The sequence below is a fragment of the Oryx dammah genome, unplaced genomic scaffold (genome assembly GCF_014754425.2).
Source record: "Oryx dammah isolate SB20612 unplaced genomic scaffold, SCBI_Odam_1.1 HiC_scaffold_28, whole genome shotgun sequence".
NCBI classification, from domain to species: Eukaryota; Metazoa; Chordata; class Mammalia; order Artiodactyla; family Bovidae; genus Oryx; species Oryx dammah.
Window position 1 is genome coordinate 113,771,960 of NW_024070212.1, and position 22,706 is coordinate 113,794,665.

A 22,706-nucleotide genomic window follows, 5' to 3' on the forward strand; every position below is an offset into this window, starting at 1 on the left:
GTTACTGTTTATATACTCATTTCTATACTTTAATTTTTTTTTTATTTTATTCAAGTATAGGGAAAATTCTGAAAGAGATGGGAATACCAGACCACCTGACCTGCCTCTTGAGAAATCTGTATGCAGGTCAGGAAGCAACAGTTAGAACTGGACATGGAACAACAGGCTGGTTCCAAATAGGAAAAGGAGTACTTCAAGGCTGTATACTGTCACTCTGCTTATTTAACTTCTATGCAGAGTACATCATGAGAAACGCTGGACTGGAAGAAACACAAGCTGGAATCAAGATTGCCAGGAGAAATATCAATAACCTCAGATATGCAGATGACACCACCCTTATGGCAGAAAGTGAAGAGGAACTAAAAAGCCTCTTGATGAAAGTGAAACTGGAGAGTGAAAAAGTTGGCTTAAAGCTCAACATTCAGAAAACGAAGATCACGGGATCTGGTCCCATCACTTCATGGGAAATAGATGGGGAAACAGTGGAAACAGTGTCAGACTTTTTTGGGGGGGCTCCAGAATCACTGCAGATGGTGACTGCAGCCATGAAATTAAAAGACGCTTACTCCTTGGAGGAAAAGTTATGACCAACCTAGATAGTATATTCAAAAGCAGAGACATTACTTTGCCGACTAAGGTCTGTCTAGTCAAGGCTATGGTTTTTCCATTGGTCTTGTACGGATGTGAGAGTTGGACTGTGAAGAAGGCTGAGCGCCGAAGAATCGATGCTTTTGAACTGTGGTGTTGGAGAAGACTCTTGAGAGTCCTTGGACTGCAAGGAGATCCAACCAGTCCATTCTGAAGGAGATCAGCCCTGGGATTTCTTTGGAGGGAATGATGCTAAAGCTGAAACTCCAGTACTTTGGCCACCTCATGCGAAGAGTTGACTCATTGCAAAAGACTCTGATGATGGGAGGGATTGTGGGCAGGAGGAGAAGGGGACGACAGAGGATGAGATGGCTGGATGGCATCACTGACTTGATGGACCTGAGTCTGAGTGAACTCCGGGAGTTGGCGATGGACAGGGAGGCCTGGCGTGCTGCGATTCATGGGGTCGCAAAGAGTCGGACACGACTGAGAGACTGAACTGAACTGATACTTTAAAATTTTTTATTTTATTGAAGTATAATTGACTTATACTGCTGTATTAGTTTATGCTATTTCTTTTTCCTATGCTTGGAACAGAGATGGGAGATTTTCATCTTCCTGGCCCAAAATAAAAAGCTTCTCTTGATGTGAAAACTCTTTTAGGTTCAAATGAAGATGATGATAACAGCTCATATTTATATCATGTCGGTCACTGTTCTAAATACTTTACATATGTTAACTCATAAATCCTCTAAACCGTATGAGGCGATTGTTATTATTATTCCAATTTACAGATGAGAAAATCGAGGCACAGAGAAGCTACTGCCCAGAGTTGTGTAATCTGAATGTAGGATTTGCAGCCTGGCTCCAGAATTCAGGCTCTGAAACGTAATTGACTCTAGTTTGTCAGGACAAACCCTGGAGGGCAGAGGTGTGCTGAACACCACAAGAAAACAAAGATGTACAGTTAAAAACTGAACTTCTGGGCTTCCCTGGTGACTCAGTGTTTAAGAATCCACCCGCCAATGCAGGAGATGGGTTCAGTCCCTGGTCCAGGAAGATCCCACATGCCGTGAAGCCGCTAAACCTGTGGGCCACAGCTGAAGCCTGAGCAACCTAGAGACCGTACTCCAGAACAGGAGAAACCACCGCAGTGAGAAGCCTGAGCGCTGCAATGAAGAGGAGCCCTTGCTCTCTGCAAACAGAGAAAGCTCTCGTGCAGCAATGCAGACCCAGCACACACACATACACACACCCCTGAATACACACACACACACACTTGAACACACACACACACACACCTGAACACACACACCTGAACACACACACACACACCTGAACACACACACACACACACCTGAATGCCTCCTCCCTCCCAGCACCCCACTGAGTTTGGTGGCTGAATACTGCCCCTGCCACTCCACAGTCTCTGGTTCAAGTACTAGATTTCTCCAAACTTGGCCATATTTTAAAAATACTGCTAGTGAAACAGCACTCTGCTAGACAACTTTATTATAATGACAAAAAGCTACTATCAGAAAGTTAGAATTCCACTCAGCTCGGAATGTCTGTTTGCATGATGAACAGACACAAAGAAGCTGAGCAGGTTCTTGGTTTTTCCAAAGCCCAGACTTCCAGCATCTGAGAAGGGGCAGGATACCCAAGGCTTTCACTGACCTGACAGGTGATGGCAGGCCCCACAGGCCAAGAGACTCAACACATGTTCCCACAAAACAGAAAACTCACCCATTGTGTGGGCTAAATAGGGCTCAGGGCCTAGACCTAGCAGGACAACATTACAGAAGAAAACGACAGGCTAATTTTGTTTGGAACTCAGATCTGAAATTCCACTCAGCAAACAAAACACAGCATTAGATCAAAAGCAAATTGTTCCCTCTGATCAAGGAGGGGTCACCCAGGGAATTCACAAGAGTTCAACGTGAAGGAAAACTGAACGAAATGCCGCACAGGACAGTAAAAGCTGTGGATTATTTCCACAGATGCCAAGGAGGTGCTCTATAAATTTAATTTATGGCAAATGCCTGATGAAGAATGCTGTCCACACGCCCCAAAGAACAGATGATCATAACCCTCTTCAAAATGCTGAAAACCAGAGACCAAAAATATTTTCAGTAGAAAAACACTAGAAAGCTAAATAATGAGTTTTAAAAAAAGCATGAAGCATATAGAAAAGGGGTGAATATAAAAGATGTTAAAAACTTCTTGTAAATGATACCATTGCAAAATCCATGGAAATCAGTAACAAAAAGAAGTCAATTAGTACAGCAAAGTTGCAAGACATAGAAAAAAGCCCTCCAAACTAAACGCAGGGAAAATATATGAAAAATGAAACTCCATTCACAGTCCTGATTAAGAACATTAAACATTCAAGAATACATTTGGCAAAAGCCACATGAGATGCAGCTGAAGAAAATTCTGGAATGTGAGCTGCCGAGGGCTGGATCCCGCAGAAGGCAGTCTCTCTGTTCCTGTCTGGAGACCCAAGATACAAAGAAAGCAGACTCTTGAGACTGACAGGCAGATTTAATATTACCAAGAATTTGCTAACAATATCCGGAAGGCTCTATAAATAAATCCAGTCATAATTTCTAAATGCAGGGGTGGAGTTGATAATAAAAAGATAAAGGGCATTTATCAGAAGTCAAAGCATTTACTGTGCCAGCAAGTATTAAGGTGTGCGCCGCCACCCATAGAGGCTATGGAGGCTGTCTTCATAGGGTGCAGGGGGCGACCTGAATCCCATAAAGATCCATACCCATCATAACAAGGGATTTTGGGTAGAGGAGGCCTCCTCCAGGGGAAACAGCAGCCAAATGAATGGATGGGACACATCTAGAACTTCATGCCTAGGTTCTGCTTTGGGGCAGACCCAGCCCGGGAAGTCTTGCTGCCCTAATTCAGTGCACTCATTGGCTGGTTGTTCAGTCGCTAAGTCATGTCCAACTCTTTGTGACCTCATGAACAGCAGCACACCAGGCTCCTCTGTCCTCCACTACTTGCAGAGCTTGCTCAAATTCATGTCCACTGAGTCAGTGATGCTATCAAACCATCTCATCTTCTGTCGTCTCCTTCTCCTCCTGCCCTCAATCTTTCCCAGCATCAGGGTCTTTTCCAATCAGTTGGCTCTTCACATCAGGTGGCTAAAGTATGGAAACTTCAGCTTTAGCATCAGTCCTTCCAATGAATATTAGGGATTTAGGATTGACTGGTTTGATTTCCTTGCTGTCCAAGGGACTCTCGAGTCTTCTGCAACACCACAGTTAAAAAGCATCAATTCTTCGGTGCTCAGACTTCTTTATGGTCCAGCTCTCACATCCGTACATGACTACTGGAAAAAACCGCAACTCTGACTAGACGGACCTTTGTCAGCAAAGTGATGTTTCTGCTTTTTAATACGCTGTCTAGGTTTATCATAGCTTTTCTTCCAGGGAGCAAGTATCTTCTAATTTCGTGGCTGCAGTCACTGCCTGCAGTGATTTTGGAGCCCAAGAAAATAATATCTGCTTCCACTTTTTCCCCTTCTATTTGCAATGAAATGGTATTCAGCCTTGTCGTACTCCTTTCCCAAATTTGGAACCAGCTGTTCCATGTCCAGTTCTAACTGCTGGTTCTTGACCTACATACAGGTTTCTCAGGAGATAGCTAAGGTGGTCCAGTAATCCCATCTCTTAAAAAATTTTCCAATTTGTTGTAATCCACATAGTCACAGGCTTTAGCATAGTCAATGAAGCAGAAGTAAATGTTTTTCTGGAATTCTTTTGCTTTCTCTATGATCCAACATATGTTGGCAATTCAATTTCTAGTTACTCTGCCTTTTCTAAATCCAGCTTATACATCTGGAAGTTCTTGGTTCACATACTGCTGAAGCCTAGCTTGAAGGATTCTGAGCATAACCTTGCTAGCATGTGAAATGAGGCAACTGTACAGTGGCTGAAACATTCTTTGGGATTGGAATGAAAACTGACCTTTTCTAGTCCTGTGGCCATGGCTGAGTTTTTCAAATTTGCTGGCACACTGAGTGTAGCACTTTCACAGCATCATCTTTTAGGATTTGAAATAGCTTAGCTGGAATTCCATCACCTCCACTAGCTTTGTTTGTAGTAATGCCTCAAGGTCCACTTAACTTCACACTCCAGGATGTCTGGCTTAGGTAAGTGACCACACCATCGTGGTTATCTGGGTCATTAAGATCTTTTTTGTATAGTTCTTCTGTGTATTCTTGCCACTTTTCTTAATTTCTTTGGCTTCCATTAGGTCCTTACTGTTTCCATCCTTTATTGTGCCCATCTTTGCATGAAACCTTCCCTTGGTATCTCTAATTTTCTTGAAGAGATCTTTGCCATTACCCAGGGTTACAGAAGCAGGACTCCTTCCAGGGCCAGAGCAGAGCCGACTCCTATCTGGAACTTCTAGCCAAAGACCTTCCTGGGGACTTGATCCTTCCAAGTCCTGGCATTTGGCCTACACCCTCTTTCTTCCTCACCTGCTGTTTTTCAGGGAACCTTGTTGGAGAGACCAGGCAAGGTTGTTGATTGATAGGGAAATATTAAGTATCAATAGCTGTGAGAGCACGTAACCGACATCCTTACTGTTTCCTGCGGACACTGGCTTCAGTGTTCCAGTTTCCCTGCTGCCCCTTCCGGGCTGGCTACCACCCTGCCACTCCCTGAACCCCCATCCTGGGTAGCCCCCAGACGCACCCTGCCTTGAGCTCAAAGTCTCAGCATCCTTCCACTGAGCCAGTGCCCAGGAAGACGACCTGAAACAAGGAAGAGGGCAAGAGGATGTCTTAACTGAGACCATTACTGAGATGTAAGCCACACACCACAAATTCACCCTCTGCAAGTGCAGAAGTCAGCGGTTTTCATCCACAGAGCTGTGCACCCTTCACCACCTTTCTCTGATTTCAGACCATGTTTGTCACTCCGAACAGAAACCCCCGTGCCTGTGAGCAGTCACTCCCTATTTGCTATTATCCCCCATCCTCCCAGGGCCCTGGCAACCACTCATCTAATCTGTCTCTATTTACCTGCCTATTCTGGACGTTTCACGACTCCTCCCAGTCAGCACAATGTTTCCAGGGCCCACTGTGCTGTGGTGTGTATCATCACCTCGTTTTGGTATATTGACCAATAATGTTCCATTGCCGGTATATCCCACATTCTGTTTATCCACTCATCAGTTCAGGGACACATGGAGAGTTTCTGCTGTTTGGGTCTGGGGAGTGATGCTGCTCTGAGCATCCCTCTACAAGCTGTGCTGTGGACCTGTGTTCTTATTTCTCTGGGGTATGGCACGGCGGTTTTTAAACATGTGAGTGCTCTGAATTTAAAAGCAGAACCCGTCTCCCAAGGTAGTTGGTCTCAGGCAGGTCACTTAACCTCGTGTCTTCACCTCCTCAAGTGGCAAATCTGGATAATGACACCTGCCCTGGACACCCCACAGGATTACTGAGGAATGGGATAACAGATGTGAAAGTGTTCTTGAAATCTTAAATGCGCCTTGTAAAGAGAAGGCAGTGTTTTATTCATGGGACCACTTAGAATTTTTTTTAAGTACTTGATTGGTTTCAGACTTCAGCATATGACCTAGAAACGTTACAGATACTGAAGTCAGGAGGACCGTGGGTGCAAAAGACTGAATATGACAGCTGAAAGAGACCAGATTGTTATTTCTACAGCTTGGCAGTTTTCCTATGACTGGGGGATCGTGAGGTGCCTGGGTTGGGGGGAAGGGAAGAAAATGACTTGAATATTCAGACACACCATGTGCTGGGGTGGAAAAATTTACATCTTGCAAAATGGGAACTTTCAAGTTATTTTATACATGATAAGCTTTTAAAATTTTCCAGTTTTCCTATCTAGTTGTTTGTACTCTTTCTGGAATATTCCTTAGCGTTCTTGCTCGAAGGGAGGCCTAAAGTGAAAGAAAGTGAAAGTCTCAGTCACTCAGTCATGACTGACTCTTTGCCACCCCATAGACTGTAGTCCGCCAGGCTCCTCTGTCCACGGAATTCTTCCAGCAAGAATACTGGAGTGGGTAGCCATTCCTTCTCCAGGGCAAGGGAGGCCTGGCCTTCCCTAAAGGACACAGCTTTTCCTGTGACCCTCCTCTGTCTCAGAGCCCTCTGACAGTGGTAGGGAACAGGGCCAAGTCTTTGCTCCTCGCTCAATTTCCAGACCACTCTCCTTCACTCCTTCCTACACGCTCTAATTCTGGAACTCGTTTCATCTAATGGTATTGCCCACAGCACTTCAATGTCACCATCATCTACCATCTGCATCATCTTTCCACGCCCCACCATGATATCTACCCTCCAAACGGAACCTTTACCAACAGCCTCTGCCCTGCCTTCTCAGTTCAGTTCAGTTCAGTCACTCAGTCATGTCCAACTCTTTGCAACCCCATGGACTGCAGCATGACAGGCCTCCCTGTCCATCGCCAAATCCCGGTTTACTCAAACTCATGTCCACTGAGTCGGTGATACCATCTAACCATCTCATCCTCTGTCATCCCTTTCTCCTCCTGCCTTCATCTTTCCTAGCATCAGGATCTTTTCAAATGAGTCAGCTCTTCATATCAGGTGGCCAAAGGATTGGAGTTTCAGCTTCAGCATTAGTCCTTCCAATGAATATTCGGGACTGATTTCCTTTAGGATGGACTGGTTGGATCTGCTTGCATTCCAAGGGACTCTCAAGAGTCTTCTCCAACACCAAAAGCATTAATTATTTGGTGCTCAGCTTTCTGCCTTCTCATCTTCCTGCAATAAAGAACCTCAGCTCCTCTCTCTGCATGCTGGGGCCCGTGCCCTTGCTAGCAAGGACGTCACCCCACTTCTCCTTCCTCCTCTCATTTCACCCCACTTCTTTTACACTGGCCATTCCCTTTAACAAACAAACAGGCTATTGTTTCCTATCTTTAAATCTGTCTCCGGACCTCATTTCCCCTGCCACCAGCTACAGCAATACGCCTTTAAAAACCCAGCCTTGCACCGTCTACAGTTTCTCCCCTCTTCCTCTCTCCTACGTTCACTTGAGTCCATCTTTCTACTCCATCTCGCTCATGAAGATCAAGGCCACCACCGGACTCCACAGCACTGCCCCTGGCCAATCCTCAGCCGTCTTCTGGCCTCGGCAGCCTCTGACAGACTCTGCTACTCCCTCCTCCCAGAAACTTTGCATTCATTTTCCTCCCGGCTTCTAGGGCTCCACAGTTGTGTTTCTTCCTCAACAATCATGCCTATAATTCCTCTGCTGGTTTCTCCTCCTCCATCTCTTGCCACTGGATGGCCAAGTCTGAGTCCTTAAACCTGCTCTCTCTTCTGTCTACACTCCATCTCCTGTCTCATAAAAATTGTCTATGCCAACAGCTGTAGAATTTATATTTCATAACAGACCTCTGGTCTGAACTCAAGTCAGCTGCCTATTTATGCTCACTGGATGTCCAAAGGGCATCTCAAACTCAATGTCTCCGAAAATGAACTGCCGATCTCTCTACCTGCAAAACTCTGCAAGCCCTCAGTCTCAGCCTCACTGCTTTTCCTTTCTGTCCTGGAAAACAGGGTTACTGAGAGCTAGAAATCAGGCAGGAGTTGCAGCGCTTTGGGCATCATGTTCCTGCTGTATACCAACTCCTTAGCCTCTATGTGCCTGAGTTCTCCACAGTAATGTGGAAATAATAATACTAATAGCTCTGACGTTGCAGGGGAGTCATGAGTTATTATATTTCGAGTGCCTGCAGAGTCAGCACTGTAACAGGTGTTTGAGATGACCAGCAATAACTGCTGGGCTACAACATCTGCTGGATCATGGAAAAAGCAAGAGAGTTCCAGAAAAACATCTATTTCTGCTTTATTGACTATGCCACAGCCTTTGACTGTGTGGATCACAATCAACTGTGGAAAATTCTGAAAGAGATGGGAATACCAGACCACCTGACCTGCCTCTTGAGAAATCTGTATGCAGGTCAGGAAGCAACAGTTAGAACTGGACATGGAACAACAGACTGGTTCCAAATAGGAAAAGGAGTACATCAAGGCTGTTTATTGTCACCCTGCTTATTTAACTTCTATGCAGAGTACATCATGAGAAACGCTGGGCCGGAAGAAGCACAAGCTGGAATCAAGATTGCCGGGAGAAATATCAATAACCTCAGATATGCAGATGACACCACTCTTATGGCAGAAAGTGAAGAGGAACTAAAAAGCCTCTTGATGAAAGTGAAAGAGGAGAGTGAAAAAGTTGGCTTAAAGCTCAACATTCAGAAAATGAAGATCATGTCATCTGGTCCCATCACTTCATGGCAAATAGATGGGGAAACAGTGGAAACAGTGTCAGACTTTATTTTTTGGGGCTCCAGAATCACTGCAGATGGTGACTGACTGCAGCCATGAAATTAAAAGATGCTTACTCCTTGGAGGAAAAGTTATGACCAACCTAGACAGCATATTGAAAAGCAGAGACATTACTTTGCCAACAAAGGTCCATCTAGTCAAGGCTATGGTTTTTCCAGTGGTCATGTATGGATGTGAGAGTTGGACTGTGAAGAAGGCTGAGCGCCAAAGAATCAATGCTTTTGAACTGTGGTGTTGGAGAAGACTCTTGAGTGTCCCTTGGACTGCAAGGAGATCCAACCAGTCCATTCTGAAGGAGATCAGTCCTGGGATTTCTTTGGAGGGAATGATGCTAAAGCTGAAACTCCAGTACTTTGGCCACCTCATGTGAAGAGTTGACTCATTGGAAAAGACTCTGATGCTGGGAGGGATTGGGGGCAGGAGGAGAAGGGGACGAGAGGATGAGATGGCTGGATGGCATCACTGACTCGATGGATGTGAGTCTGAGTGAACTCCAGGAGTTGGTGATGAACATGGAGGCCTGGCGTGCTGCGATTCATGGGGTCGCAAAGAATCGGACACGACTGAGTGACTGAACTGAACTGAACTGAAATGCTCTGTAACTGGCACAACGCTGGGTGAAGACTCTTTGGGGCCACGGCCTCCTGACTGGGGTTTCTTGCTGGAAAGCGAAGTAGTACAATAAAGCCTCCTCAAGATCTTCCTTAACTTAAATATAGGGGCCAGGGTGTTTTCACAAAGCAATGAACTTTGCTGGGGATGATCCAGAGAGATGATATGGGGTGGGAGGTGGGAGGGGGGTTCAGGATTGGGAACTCATGTACACCCATGGCGGATTCATGTCAATGTATGGCAAAACCAACAGTATTGTAAAGTAAAATAAAGTAAAAATAAAAATTTAAAAAAAGAAAAAAGAAAAAAGCGGATGATGAACTGAACGCAGGCAGCACGTCCTCAAATAAGTCCACAAGGGCTCAGTGGGCGTAAAGTAAGCACTGCGTCTAGCGGAGCTCTTCTCTATTGGGGCCGGAGGGGAGCGCGAGGGGAGTTGGAGCATCTGAGGAAAAGGCAAGTCCTGTCCACAGAAGCTGACAGTCTATGCTGAGGTGTGTCTTTATTTGGTAAAACTGCAAAAAGAAGGGGTTAGAAGAAAAGAAAAGGAAAAGAGCAAGCTATCTTTTTGCCTGAAGAAGCCCACTCCGCGGCTGCGCCCGGGCAGCCCCTCACTCACGCGTTCGACATGTCGGCTCTTTGCCTCGCCTGCCGGGAAGCTCTTCCGTCGTCCTCTGATGCGCGGCTGGCTGCAGGGTCGGGACACCACCAGAGGGGCTAGGGGAAGGTGCTTCCGAGGGAGGGGCTGGGACTGGGGATATCCTCTGACTTCGGGAAGGGAAAGGCGGTAGGAAGGGAAGGCCTACAGTATCCAAGACGGGGGATTCCAGACCCTTCCTTTAGAAGGCTCGGGAACCGGACTCTGGCCACCCAGCGAGACGCGCGAGGCGGAACCTAGCAACGGAGACGCTACGCCTGCGCAGTACGCAGTGGGGGGGGGCGGTCCTCTCTGCCGGCGTGCTCCCCGTTCCCTGCGTGCTATGCGCCTGCGCAGCGCTGCCTGATGTTTCCCTGGCAACTGCGCGGGGCGGACGCTACTGCGCCATCGGTGGATGCGCTTGGGCGAGTCACCATCTCTCAGGAACCAGAGCGAGGAGTTTGCTTCTCGGAGGACCCGCCCGGCGTTCCCCTGAGCTGGCCCCACGTCCCATACACCCGCTCTTTGTTCTCTACGCCAGCGTCCCGCTTTCTCTTTTGCCCATTTTCCTCCCCACTTTTGAGATACGTAGCCTTGGACCAGGTCCTTAATGATTGTAGCCGCAGTCTTCCCATCTGTAAAGTGGGTGTAGCAGTCTTTGGTTCTTTCGAAGCTTTACTGGGTATCTACTCTGTACCAAGCGCAGACTTTGGTTCCAGGGGTGCAGAGTAGATGCAGATGCTGCCTTTCTTGGGTTTAATTAAAATGGAATAAGGCGACAGTGCACTGTAAGTGTAAGATGCCTTGTGGATGTTGGCGTTTAGCAGGCCACTGTGAGTGTTTGGGTTCCTTGTTCTGGCATCACCTTTCGTATCTGTTGAGATTTATTTGCAAACTTGATGACCTGCAGTACCTACTGGAACGTATTCAGAACTAATGCAGCTGAAAGGTATAAAGAAACATTTCTGAAACAAAAGAATGAAGTCTGCAGATCAAAAGTTCTCACTGTGTTCCAGGAAAAACTGACATAGAACAACCAACACTTAAGATATCCTGGGTATGTTATTGAACTTCAAGGAGAAGTGGTACAGGGAATCTGGCTGGTCTCGAATTTCTCCACAGTAGCTTTCAATTTCAGATGAAAAGGTAGCGATATTCCTGAGGTTCCTGAGGAAAAATGTGAACCAGGATATTTCTACTGGTTGTAGTTCATTTTCCAAAATATGAAAGCTCTTAGGAAACACAGCATTGTGTAAACTGGCATGTTTTCAAATGCAGGTAATAGAAAACCACTGGGTTAATGTCCAATGGCTTAAACAATAGGGCAATTTATAATCTTCCTTAACAACAAGGACAGAGCTGAGGCTGTTTTGGAGCTGATTCTTCAGTGGCTCAAGGACATCACCAGTCTCTGATGGTCTTTCCATCTTTTGGAGCGGTCAGTCATCCTTAGGATGCTGGGTGACGTATCCTCTGCAGTGGCTCTGCAGCCTCACTCTGAGACATCTTAAAATAGAAAAGGACCAGCTGAGAACTGCGACCTCCATTATTGTTGTAGAGTAAGCAGCACTTACCTGCATTAAGACAGAGGTAGACCGTAAAAGAACCGTATCAAGAAGTGTAGGCTGTTATGTAAGGCAACATTCCATGTGTGCCACAGCCCATGAGCTTTTCTAGAAAATAAAGCACTTGACGAAATCCAGCAATTTAAACATACAAGCCTTGTGAAATAGAAGAGCAGGCACTCAGTATAAGAGAGACAAGTTCTGCCAAGGTCCACATAACCAGGAGAACAAACATAATTGTTCTTTGATTACACCCCACGAGCTTTGCTTTCTATGCCAGGGACTGTTGAGGACCTGACCTATATTCATTCATTAAATCTTCCTACTAATTTTATGAGTCGAGTAATATTTTCATCCCCATTTTACACATGTGGAAATTTCCAAGTAGAGACTCAGAGAGGTTAATTCTGTATCCAAGGCCATCCTCCGGTTCATGGTATAGTTGCTATTTGGACCACCTGGTACTCTCCCTTTAAAGACCACACCCCTAACTATTATCTTTTTGTTGGTAGCAATGCTTATCTTATTGGATATTTGTTTAAAAGTTTGGTTTCCTGTGAGACAAATGTTACTAAAGATCAGTTCATTTCAGTTCAGTTGCTCAGTCATGTCTGACTGTTTGTGACTCCATGAACCACAGCATGCCAGGCCTCCCTGTCCATTACCAATTCCCGGAGTCCACTGAAACCCATGTCCATTGAGTCGGTGATGCTATCGAACCATCTCATCCTCTGTCATCCCCTTCTCTTCCTGCCCTCAATCTTTCCCAGCATCAGAGTCTTTTCAAGTGAGTCAGCTTTTTGCATCAGGTGGCCAAAGTATTGAAGTTTCAGCTTCAAAATCAGTCCTTCCAATGAACATCCAGCATTGATCTCCTTTAGGATGCACTGGTTGGATCTCCTTGCAGTTCAAGGAACTCTCAAGAGTCTTCTCCAACACCACACTTTAAAAGCATCAATTCTTTGGTGCTCACTCAGCTTTCTTTATAGTCCAACTCTCACATCCATACATGACCAATGGAAAAACCATAGCCTTGACTAGATGGACCTTTGTTGACAAAGTAATGTCTCTGTTTTTTAGTATGCTGTCTAGGTTGATCATAACTTTCCTTCCAAGGAGTAAGCATCTTTTAATTTCATGGCTGCAGTCACCATCTGCAGTGATTTTGGAGCCCCCAAAAATAAAGTGAGCCACTGTTTCCACTGTTTCTCCATCTATTTGCCATGAAGTGATGGGACCGGATGCCATGATCTTAGTTTTCTGAATGTTGAGCTTTAGGCCAACTGTTTCACTCTCCTCTTTCACTTTCATCAAGAGGCTTTTTAGTTCCTCTTCACTTTCTGCCATAAGGGTGGTGTCATCTGCATATCTGAGGTTATTGATATTTCTCCCGGCAATCTTGATTCCAGCTTGTACTTCTTCCAGTCCAGCGTTTCTCATGATGTACTCTGCATAGAAGTTAAATAAGCAGAGTGACAATATACAGCCTTGACGTACTCCTTTTCCTATTGGGAACCAGTCTGTTGTTCCATGTCCAGTTCTAACTGTTGCTTCCTGACCTGCATACAGGTTTCTCAAGAGGCAGGTGGTCTGGTATTCCCATCTCTTTCAGAATTTTCCACAGTTTATTGTGATCCACACAATCAAAGGCTTTGGCATAGTTACTAAAGATAGTATTTCCCAAACCATTTTTCTTTAAGAAAAATAAGTTTCTACTTAATCATGTGAATACTCTAGAAAAGGTGACTTTGTCCTCAGTATTTAATTATGCAGCTTCCTGATCATACTACCAGGTCTCTGAGAAAATTCATCTTTTCGGTCTTCTGGATATATATGAAGTCATTTGGATAAACATTGATTGATGCCCATTCTGTATTTATTTTCTTGGGCTGCAAAATCAGTGTGGACAGTGACTGCAGCCATGAAATTAAAAGATGCATGCTCCTTGGAAGAAAAGCTATGACAAACCTAGACAGCATATTAAAAAGCAGAGACATCACTTTGCTGACGTAGGTCCCTCTAGTCAAAGCTATGATTTTTCAGTAGTCATGTATGGATGTGAGAGCTGGACCATGAAGATGGCTGAGTGCCAAAGAATTGATGCTTTTGAACTGTGGTGTTGGAGAAGATTCTTGAGAGTTCCTTGGACTGCAAGGAGATCAAACCAGTCAACCCTAAAGGAAATCAATCCTGAATGTTCATTGGAAGGATTGATATTGAAGCTGAAACTCCAATACTTTGGCTACCTGCTGTGAGGAGCTGACTTATTAGAAAAGACCTTGATGCTGGGAAAGATTGAAGGCAGGAGGAGAAGGGGATGACAGAGGATGAGATGGTTGGATGGCATCACTGACTCGATGGACATGAGTTTGAGCAAGCTCCGAGAGACAATGAAGAACTGGGAAGCCTGGTGTGCTGCAGTCCATGGGGTTGCAAAGGACAGGACACGACTGAGCAACTAAACAGCAATTCTATTCCAAGCTCAATGGTTCTCACTGTGCAATAGGAAGAGATCTATCTGATATGAACAAATCCTGCCTCCCAGGAGCAGAGGCGGTACTGACCCCGGGGAACGATGATCTCAGGCTTCCTTATCCTGGGAACATTCCTAGAGGAATGACAGGCCCAGAAGAGCCATCGGCACTTGTCTGATTTACTTCTGTCTCAGATACTTAAGATCCTCAAGACACTTCTGTTTCTTGAGCGTCCCTTCTTGCCCACGCTCTGGCAGAGAGAGGGACCTTCTGGCCTCTTGAGGAAGTCCACTTGCCTTGGGACAACTCTCACTATTAGTCTTTTTCATTGAAGCTCTAGGGTAAAACAGAATAGCCCTCTTCGTACAGGAGCAGCCTATTAAATGTTTAAGCCCATTAAAATGTCTGCTTCCCACAAGTCTTCTTAATTATAGGGTTCAGTTCAGTTCAGTTCAGTCACTCTTTGTGACCCCATGGACTGCAGCACGCCCAGTGAAGTTCTTCAACACTGGTTCCCTTGCCATCAGTCACTCTGTATCTCTGTTCACTGTCAGTATCCTTTAGACATAGACCAATGGATCAGAACCTTCCAGATGCAGGCTGGTAGGTGCTCCATCAGGCAGCAATAGGGGCTCCACGTTGGCCTTCGCCCCATCCAGCTGTTCTTGGGCAGTCACAGTCAAGCAAACCTCTAAATCACCCCAGAGTCCGCCTGCTGAGGCCCTTCTGTCATTCAGCGTGCCCGCCGTGCCAGCCAGGTCCTTGTGTTTCCTCAGATTTGATCCAGACCATCGATGAGAATGGTCTCTATGAGAAAGCTGGAGAGCCTGGCAGCCCAGCACCAGCAGTGTGTCCAAGTGAGCATCAGTCTGGCACGTTATCCGCCTCCCCTGCCGTAGTGTCATCTCTTTGCCCTCAACTAGTCCGTGAGACAGAGATGCAGTCTAGTTTGTCACCAGTATAGGGCTCTCTCTCTTTCTACAGCTTTGGCCTTGTCCACTAGGCTGGTCACTATGGAAACTGAAAAGTCAGATCATCTCACGTGCTTTGTTGTAGAGAACCCACTTGTCCCTGCTTCTTTTTTCTGAGAACCCACAAACTGGTCTTTTTTCCCACTTTATTTTTTTTTTAAGTGAAGGATATTTGCTTTATAGAACTTTGTGGTCTTCTGTCATACACCAACAAGAGTCAGCCATAGGTATACACCTGTCCCCTCCCTCCCAAACCTCCCTCCCATCTCCCTGCCCATCCCACCCTTCTAGATTGTCACAGAGCCCCGTTTGAGTTCCCCAAGCCATACAGCAAATCCCCGTTGGCTAGCTCTTTTACATAAGGTAATGTAAGTTTCCATGTTTCTCTCTGCATACATCCCACCCTCTCCTGCCCTCTCCCCTTGTCCAAAGTCTGTTCTCTATGCCTGTTTCTCCATTGCTGCCCTGCAAATAAATTCATCAGTACCACCTTTCTAGATTCCATATATATGCGTCAGTATGTATTTATATTTCTCTCTCTGACTTACCTCGCTCTGTATAATAGGCTCTAGGTTCATCCACCTCATTGGAACTGACTCAAATGCAAATCGTTTTAATGATCATTCTGGATCCACTATGAAGTTCACTAGACCAGAACCTAACCTGCTTTTCTTTTCTGAAACACCAGTCCTTGCTCTGCACGAACCCTGCTTTCCAGGGCAGCATGGTGATTCAGCCAGCCTGGAGACCTGGCTCCTCACACGTGAGTCTCCTGAGAAGTCTGCACCAGAGTTAAACAGCCCAGAGAAGCTCCACCCTCTCTGACCCCTCTGTCCTCCCTAGTCCATCCCAGAGTCCTTTCCTGTTAGCGTCTCTCTTCTGGCAGGAAAATACTAAGTTCATTTTGTTTAGCGGCCATACTCTCTGCTTCCCTGGACATCTGGCACCCTAATCATTATTCTGACTCATCTTTCTGTAATTTCCTCTAAATCGACCCCCATGGCTCAGATGGTAAAGAATCTGCCTGCAGTGCAGGAGACCTGGTTTGATCCCTGGGTTGGGAAGATCCCCCAGAGAAGGGAATGGCAACCCACTCCAGTATTCTTGGCTGGAGAATTCCGTGGACAGAGGAGCCTGGTGGGGTCCTCTGACAGAGTCCATGGGGTCACAAACAGTCAGACAAGACTGAGCAGCTGACACACACATTTCATTTAGAATGAAAATGCCTTTTTACACGGCCTCATAATCTGACCGCCAGCTCTCTGGGAAAAGTCACTGCTCTCTGATATGTGTGATGTCCCTGGGCAGCTGTTTACTGATACCCCTTCTACACAGAGCCCCACACTCAATGCTGTGCAGTTGACAACGATGACTGGGGAATTTTGGCTCCGAAGAGGAGAGGAGAGGAGAGGAGAGGAGAGGAGAGCGGTCTCTCCTGTCTCAGGTGATTAAATGCCATGGTGCCAAGTCACCTGGGAGTTTAGAAGAGAGCGGGATCACCGTGCTCTTGGGGAAGGAGAAGGGGTGATGTAGCATGTGGAATTTCAACTGGCTTTGACCTGAGGAAACAGAAAGAGAACATTCCAGGCAAAGGAAACAACATGGGCAAAGACGTAAAAGCGGAAGTGTGGGGAGCTGTCTCCATCTTGATCTGATCTTGAATCGGAGTGACCTCCGGGAGTTGGTGACGGACAGGGAGGCCTGGCGTGCTGCGATTCATGGGGTCGCAAAGAGTCGGACACGACCGAGGGACTGCACTGACTGACAGACTGAGGAACAAGCTTGGCATTGTAGCGTGAGGCCAGATGGTGTCTGTGCTCAGTAGCTGCCAGAGAAGTTTGGACTGCACTGTATGGACCAGGGAGGTCCACTTGGGCAGAAGGTGGACGTGATCATGGGGCAGTGAGACCAGTGAAAAGTCGAGAAGTACAGATGAGAGGATAAATGAGGTGAGGTATAAATACAGGGGGGCAGCATTCAGCCATAAAAAGAACAACCTTCTAATGTGTGTCTGAATATGGATGAACCCTGAAATAGGCCAGATACAAAAGGACAGATATTGTATGAGTTTGTTTAATGTGAAATATCTAGAATAGGTACGTTTATAGAGGTAAAAAGTAGTTTAGCAGTTCCCAGGGGCTGGAGGGGGAGGAGGGGTGGAGAGTTGTTGCTGAATGAGCACAGAGTTTCTGTCTGGGTGATGAACGACTTTGGAAATAGCGCTGATGTTTGTGGAACGTTGTGAGTGCAGTTAATGCCACCAAACTGTGTACTTAAAACTGGTTTAAATGGCAAGTTGTGTGCTGTGTATATGATGGAATCTGGCCTGCGAAGGGTCAGTGGAGTCGGCAGTACACGCAGTTTGGGTAAGTCTCTCCATAACCCACAGCACCCCAGGTGTACCGGGAAGACTGCTCATCCATCTCTAGAGACCAGCACAGCTGTGTGCCTCTCTGCAGGGAGCAACCCAGGGTCACGTTGTGTCTCTTCCATCCTTTGCACAATTCAGATTCCCCATCACGTTGTGTCTCTTCTATCCTCTGCACAATTACAGATTTCCCCAAAAGCCCCCAGCATACAGATCATGCTTATTTGTCTGTAAGGCACAGGATGTCATTTTTTCTCCTTTAACACTTTATTTATTTGTAAATTTACTTTTTGTCAGCACTACGCAGCCTGTGGGATCCTAGTTCCCTGGCCAGGGATTGAACCTGTGCCCCCTGCATTAGAAGCGTGGAGTCTTTACTGAGCCACCTTGAAAGTCTTTCCTTTAGGGCTGTAATTACTCCACTGGTGCTCAAAAATAGGTTAGAGTGCAATCAGGCAAACCATAAGCTTGTAGTTCATTTGAAAATAGGATCTGGGTGCTTTATGACCATGAATGGAATAATTGCAGGCAACCAGAACATCAGACACCCCTTCCCAATCCTTCCGTTTTCTGCCAGGGTGACTTGAAGCGGCCCGGGGAACATTTCTGAACCTCGGTGAGAACAGACCTCCCCCCAGTCCCCGCCACCCCTCATCCCTGAGAGCCTGAGGTGTGTCTCCTCCTTCAGGGTCTTTGACTTGCCTTGAGTTGGAAAACTGGATGTTACGACCCTGTGTACTTGAGGTTCTGGAGGTTTAGATCATGATGTTTTCCCGAAGACTCAGTATGTGAGCCTTGTTGACAGTTTTCCCCACTTCCCTCACGCTGCGCATGGGACAGGACTCACCCTCAGAGTCGGGTTCCCTTAGCCCCGAGGGCGGCTGGTGTGCAGGTTGTCCAGGGAGTTTGGAGAGTGATGGCTGCGGTCCCTCCCCTGGCTCGATGGGGTTTGAAGTGGAATGGATCTTGGTTCAGTTCCCATGTGTTCCTCAGATGGGCCTACAGAGCAGCAGGCAGAGGAAACGGGATGGTTAGAAGTGAAAAGTCTCAAGTTCAGCTGGAATTTGATGGTCTTCTCAACTTTGCCGTAAGGAGCATTTTCTATGTTTCTAACTATGAAATGTCATTTCACATAAGTGCGTGCTGAGTTTCTTCAATTGTGTCCAATTCCTGGTGATCCTCTGGACTACAGCCCGCCAGGCTCCTCTGTCCATGGGATCCTCCAGGCAAGAACTCTGGAGTGGGTTGCCATGCCCTTCTCTGGGGGATCTTCCCGACCCAGGGATCAAACCCACGTCTCTTACGTCTCCTACACTGGTACGGGTGCTCCTTACCACCTGAACCACCCAGGATGTTATAAAGTATCAGATGTTAAACTGCTGTAACAGGCTTTTGCATCTAATGTTATATCTGTGCAAAAGAAAACTGATACCGTGCTAACTTGTTATGTTTGCTTACATAACGAAATGAATCAAGCATGGGCTTCATCAGTTCATAATTATAAAAGTAAGCTTTGCTAGATTGCTGGTGTTCTAATATTCCTTGTCTTGACTCTTTCTGACATCCCCTAATGTCTATGAATGTTATAATTTGTAAGAGGGACAGTTCCACTTACCTCCAAGGATTAGGCAAAAGATTAGGTGAATAATGTAGGTAAAGCACTTGGTGCAAATTAGAAGCACATGCTGTGGTGTGTCAGCCAGTTCCTTAAGGTCCAAGGAGAATGTAGGTGTCTGTTCAAATTCCCTGAGTCAGCTAGCAGTATTCCTAATCTGGGGGTTCACAGAAATCTTGGATGTCAAAGACCTGCTCCATATGAGAGGTTTGGTGGCTATCCCGTCATCACCACAGTGATAATTACAAATGTCTCCATCCGCTGAAATGGACATTCCCAAACAGAAGACATTTTGGTTGTGAACCTTGGCTTCCCTCTTGTCCACTAAATCGCATATCAAAGGATGTTTTGGACTGGAAATAAGTCTTATTTGATAAATTTTGTTGAGAATATGTTAGTAAACTGATTTAAAAGGGATGTGAGCAATCTGAAAGTTACGTTCTGGAATAGATTCCAAAGATAACAGAATTTGCAAACACCAAAGCCGTTTTACGTCAAATAAACATCACTTCCACCAGGAAATGAGTGTAACTGTGTGTGTGTTTCTTATAAGCTGCCTTTATTATCTATAAATAAAACTGCCCAGTGTGAGAAGAAAATAAAAAGGAACTAGTCAGAAGCAGGATGTTTTTTAATTTATCATTGTCCTGTTTGGTTTCACACACATTGGGGCAGCTTTTGTAACCCAGGTGCAAAGGAGGTCACTTCTCATTGTTTTCACACCTGCTGTCTTTCAAAATGAACACGATTTCCACAGGCTCATTGATAAATTCAGCCTTAAACCTTCCTCAGCAACGGCTCTCTCCTATATTTTGGTGCCACTTCTGAACAACCAGCACGTGTCTGTCCAGTTTCTGGTTTGTTTTCTTTCCATTCTCCTCTCATATGTGTTCCCTCCTCTTGTGCTATTTTATGCTCACAATGCTTATAATGAAACAATAGTTCTTGGTACCTCGGGTAGAGAGCCCATTACAAGTAACAGCTGCATTGTTCATAAAACAGAAGCGATACATGAATGAGGCTTATTTATTTAAAGACTTGAATTGCCAGTAGCCCTGACTGCAGCTGTAAGATGAAGATTAGCAACAGAGAAAACATCTACTTAATCTATTAAGTTGCCGTAATACACTGCCAGACTTCATAGAAATATAATCTGGGTTTTCAAATATCAGGCAGGAGGTGGTAAGAATTTTTATACGTACATTTCTTCCTCCATCCATCTTCCAGACTCAGAGACGTAGAGAGCAGGTTAGTGGTTACCTGTAGGGGAGGAGTGGTGGGGGGACGAGATAGGGGGAGGGTAGTACAAATTATTATAATAAAGTAATAAAGTACAAATTATTACTCATAAAATAAGCTGCAAGGATATATTGTACAGCACAAGGAATATAGCCAATATTTTATAACAACTGTAAATGGAGTATAGCCTTTAAAAACTGTGAATCACTATACTGTACACCTGTAACAAGTACTTTAAAGCAGTGGCCCCCAAGCTCTTTGGCACTAGGGATCAGTTTTGTGAGAGATGATTTTTCCACAGGCCGGGGAGGGGTGCTTTGGGGATGATTCAAGCACATTATAATTGTTGTGCACTTTATTTCTATTATTATTACATCTGCTCCCTCTCAGATCATCAGGCATTATAGCCCAGAGGTTGGGTGCTTGGAGGGGAGTGAAAGTCACTCAATTGTGTCTGACTCTTTGCTACCCCATGGACTACAGTCCATGGAATTCTCCAGGCCAGAATACTGGAGTGGGTAGCCTTTCCCTTCTCCAGGGGATCTTCCCAATCCAGGGACTGAACCCAGGTCTCTCACATTGCAGGGGGATTCTTTACCAGCTGAGCCACAAGGGAAGCCCAAGAATACTGGAGTGGGTAGCCTATCCCTTCTCCAGAGGATCTTCCCAACCCAAGAATCGAACTGGGGTCTCCTACATTGCAGTCAGATTCTTTACCAACTGAGCTAACAAGTACCTCTGCTTTAACGTATAATAAATGCCCCAAACTGTGAAACTCTTAAGCACCCAGCTCATTTTCTCAGCTTACAAACACAAGCTGAGAAAGATCAAGACACAGAAGAAAAGCTGAATGAATTCCAGAAGCATCCCCGAGTCCTTCCTAATCTTACCCTGGGTCTGCTTCCTACTACCTAACACAAAAGGTTAATTTTTCCCTTATAAAGGAAGACTTTATATGTATGATGGAATTATACAATGATGCATAGTAGCTTTGACCCACTGTGTGTGTGAGTTTTGCTCACCTTGTTGCATGGAGATGAGGTTTGTTTCCAAGACTGAGCAGTCTCCCATCGTATGAACAGACTTCAGTTTGTTATCCATTCTACCGGTGATGGGCAGTTGGGGTGCTCCCAGGCTAGGGTTATTACAGATAATGCTGCTGTAATCAAGTTCCTATGTGTCTCTTACTGCACATGCCTGTCTCTTGCTGGGTCATGGGGTATATGTATGTTTAACCTCAGTAAATGGGGCTTCCCAGGTGACTCAGAATCCACCTCCCATGCAGGAAACACAGGAGATGAAGGTTTGATCCCTGTGTTGGGGAGATGCCCTGGAGAAGGAAATAGCAACCCACTCCAGTATTCTTGCCTGGAGAATCCCATGGACAGAGGAGCCTGGCGGGCTGCACTCCATGGGGTTGCAAAGAGTTAGACGTGACTGAGCATGCAAGGACAACCTCGACAGATATTGTCAAAAAGTTTTCCAAAGTCACTGTAGCAATATCTTCTTCAGTTCTACCAATTAGTGTTCTGATTGCTCCATGTGTGTGCCAATACTTAGTATTTTCTTTTTCTTTGAAATTGAGGTATTATTCAATCATTGTGGTTTTAATTTGCATTTTCCTAACAAATACTGGTCCCGAGAACATTTTCATATGCCTCTTCGGCCATTTGAGCATTTCTTGGGAGTGAAGTGCCTTTGGAAATCTTTCACCAACTTTCATTGAATTTTCTGTCTTTTTCTTATTAATTTTTTAGAAGACTATTGATGTATTCTGACAAGTCTATGTTGAATATATTTGTTGAAAAACCAGTCCTCTGGTTTGTCTTTCCTGTCTCTTAATGATGTCTTCTGATGAACAGAATTTCCTAATTTTAATGAAATCCAATATACCCATCTATTTCTTTATGATTAATGGTTTTTGTGTCCTGTTTAAGAAATTTTTTTTGTCTACTTCAAGGTAATGAAATTATTCTTCTAGAGGTTTTCTTCTAATATTATCTTATGGATAACATCTATTTCTGCTTTATTGACTATGCCAAAGCCTTTGACTGTGTGGATCACAATCAACTGTGGAAAATTCTGAAAGAGATGGGAATACCAGACCACCTGACCTGCCTCTTGAGAAATCTGTATGCAGGTCAGGAAGCAACAGTTAGAACTGGACATGGAACAACAGACTGGTTCCAAATAGGAAAAGGAGTACGTCAGGCTGTATATTGTCACTCTGCTTATTTAACTTCTATGCAGAGTACATCATGAG

The 22,706-nt window shown here is 45.3% G+C and overlaps 1 protein-coding gene across 3 annotated transcripts in view; it reads right to left on the minus strand.

Moving 5' to 3' along the window:
• The window catches only part of IQCA1 (IQ motif containing with AAA domain 1), a 186,156-nt gene extending 175,658 nt beyond the window's left edge, over window positions 1–10,498 (minus strand). For 2 of the 3 annotated variants that reach the window (XM_040231828.1, XM_040231829.1), the window contains exon 1: window positions 10,194–10,498. In XM_040231828.1, coding sequence (XP_040087762.1) covers window positions 10,194–10,204 — 11 coding nt within the window. In that variant the 5' untranslated portion in view covers window positions 10,205–10,498. The remainder of the gene's footprint in view (window positions 1–10,193) is intronic. The other variant, XM_040231830.1, reaches the window with a different exon arrangement.
• Window positions 10,499–22,706: the final 12,208 nt, after the last annotated feature.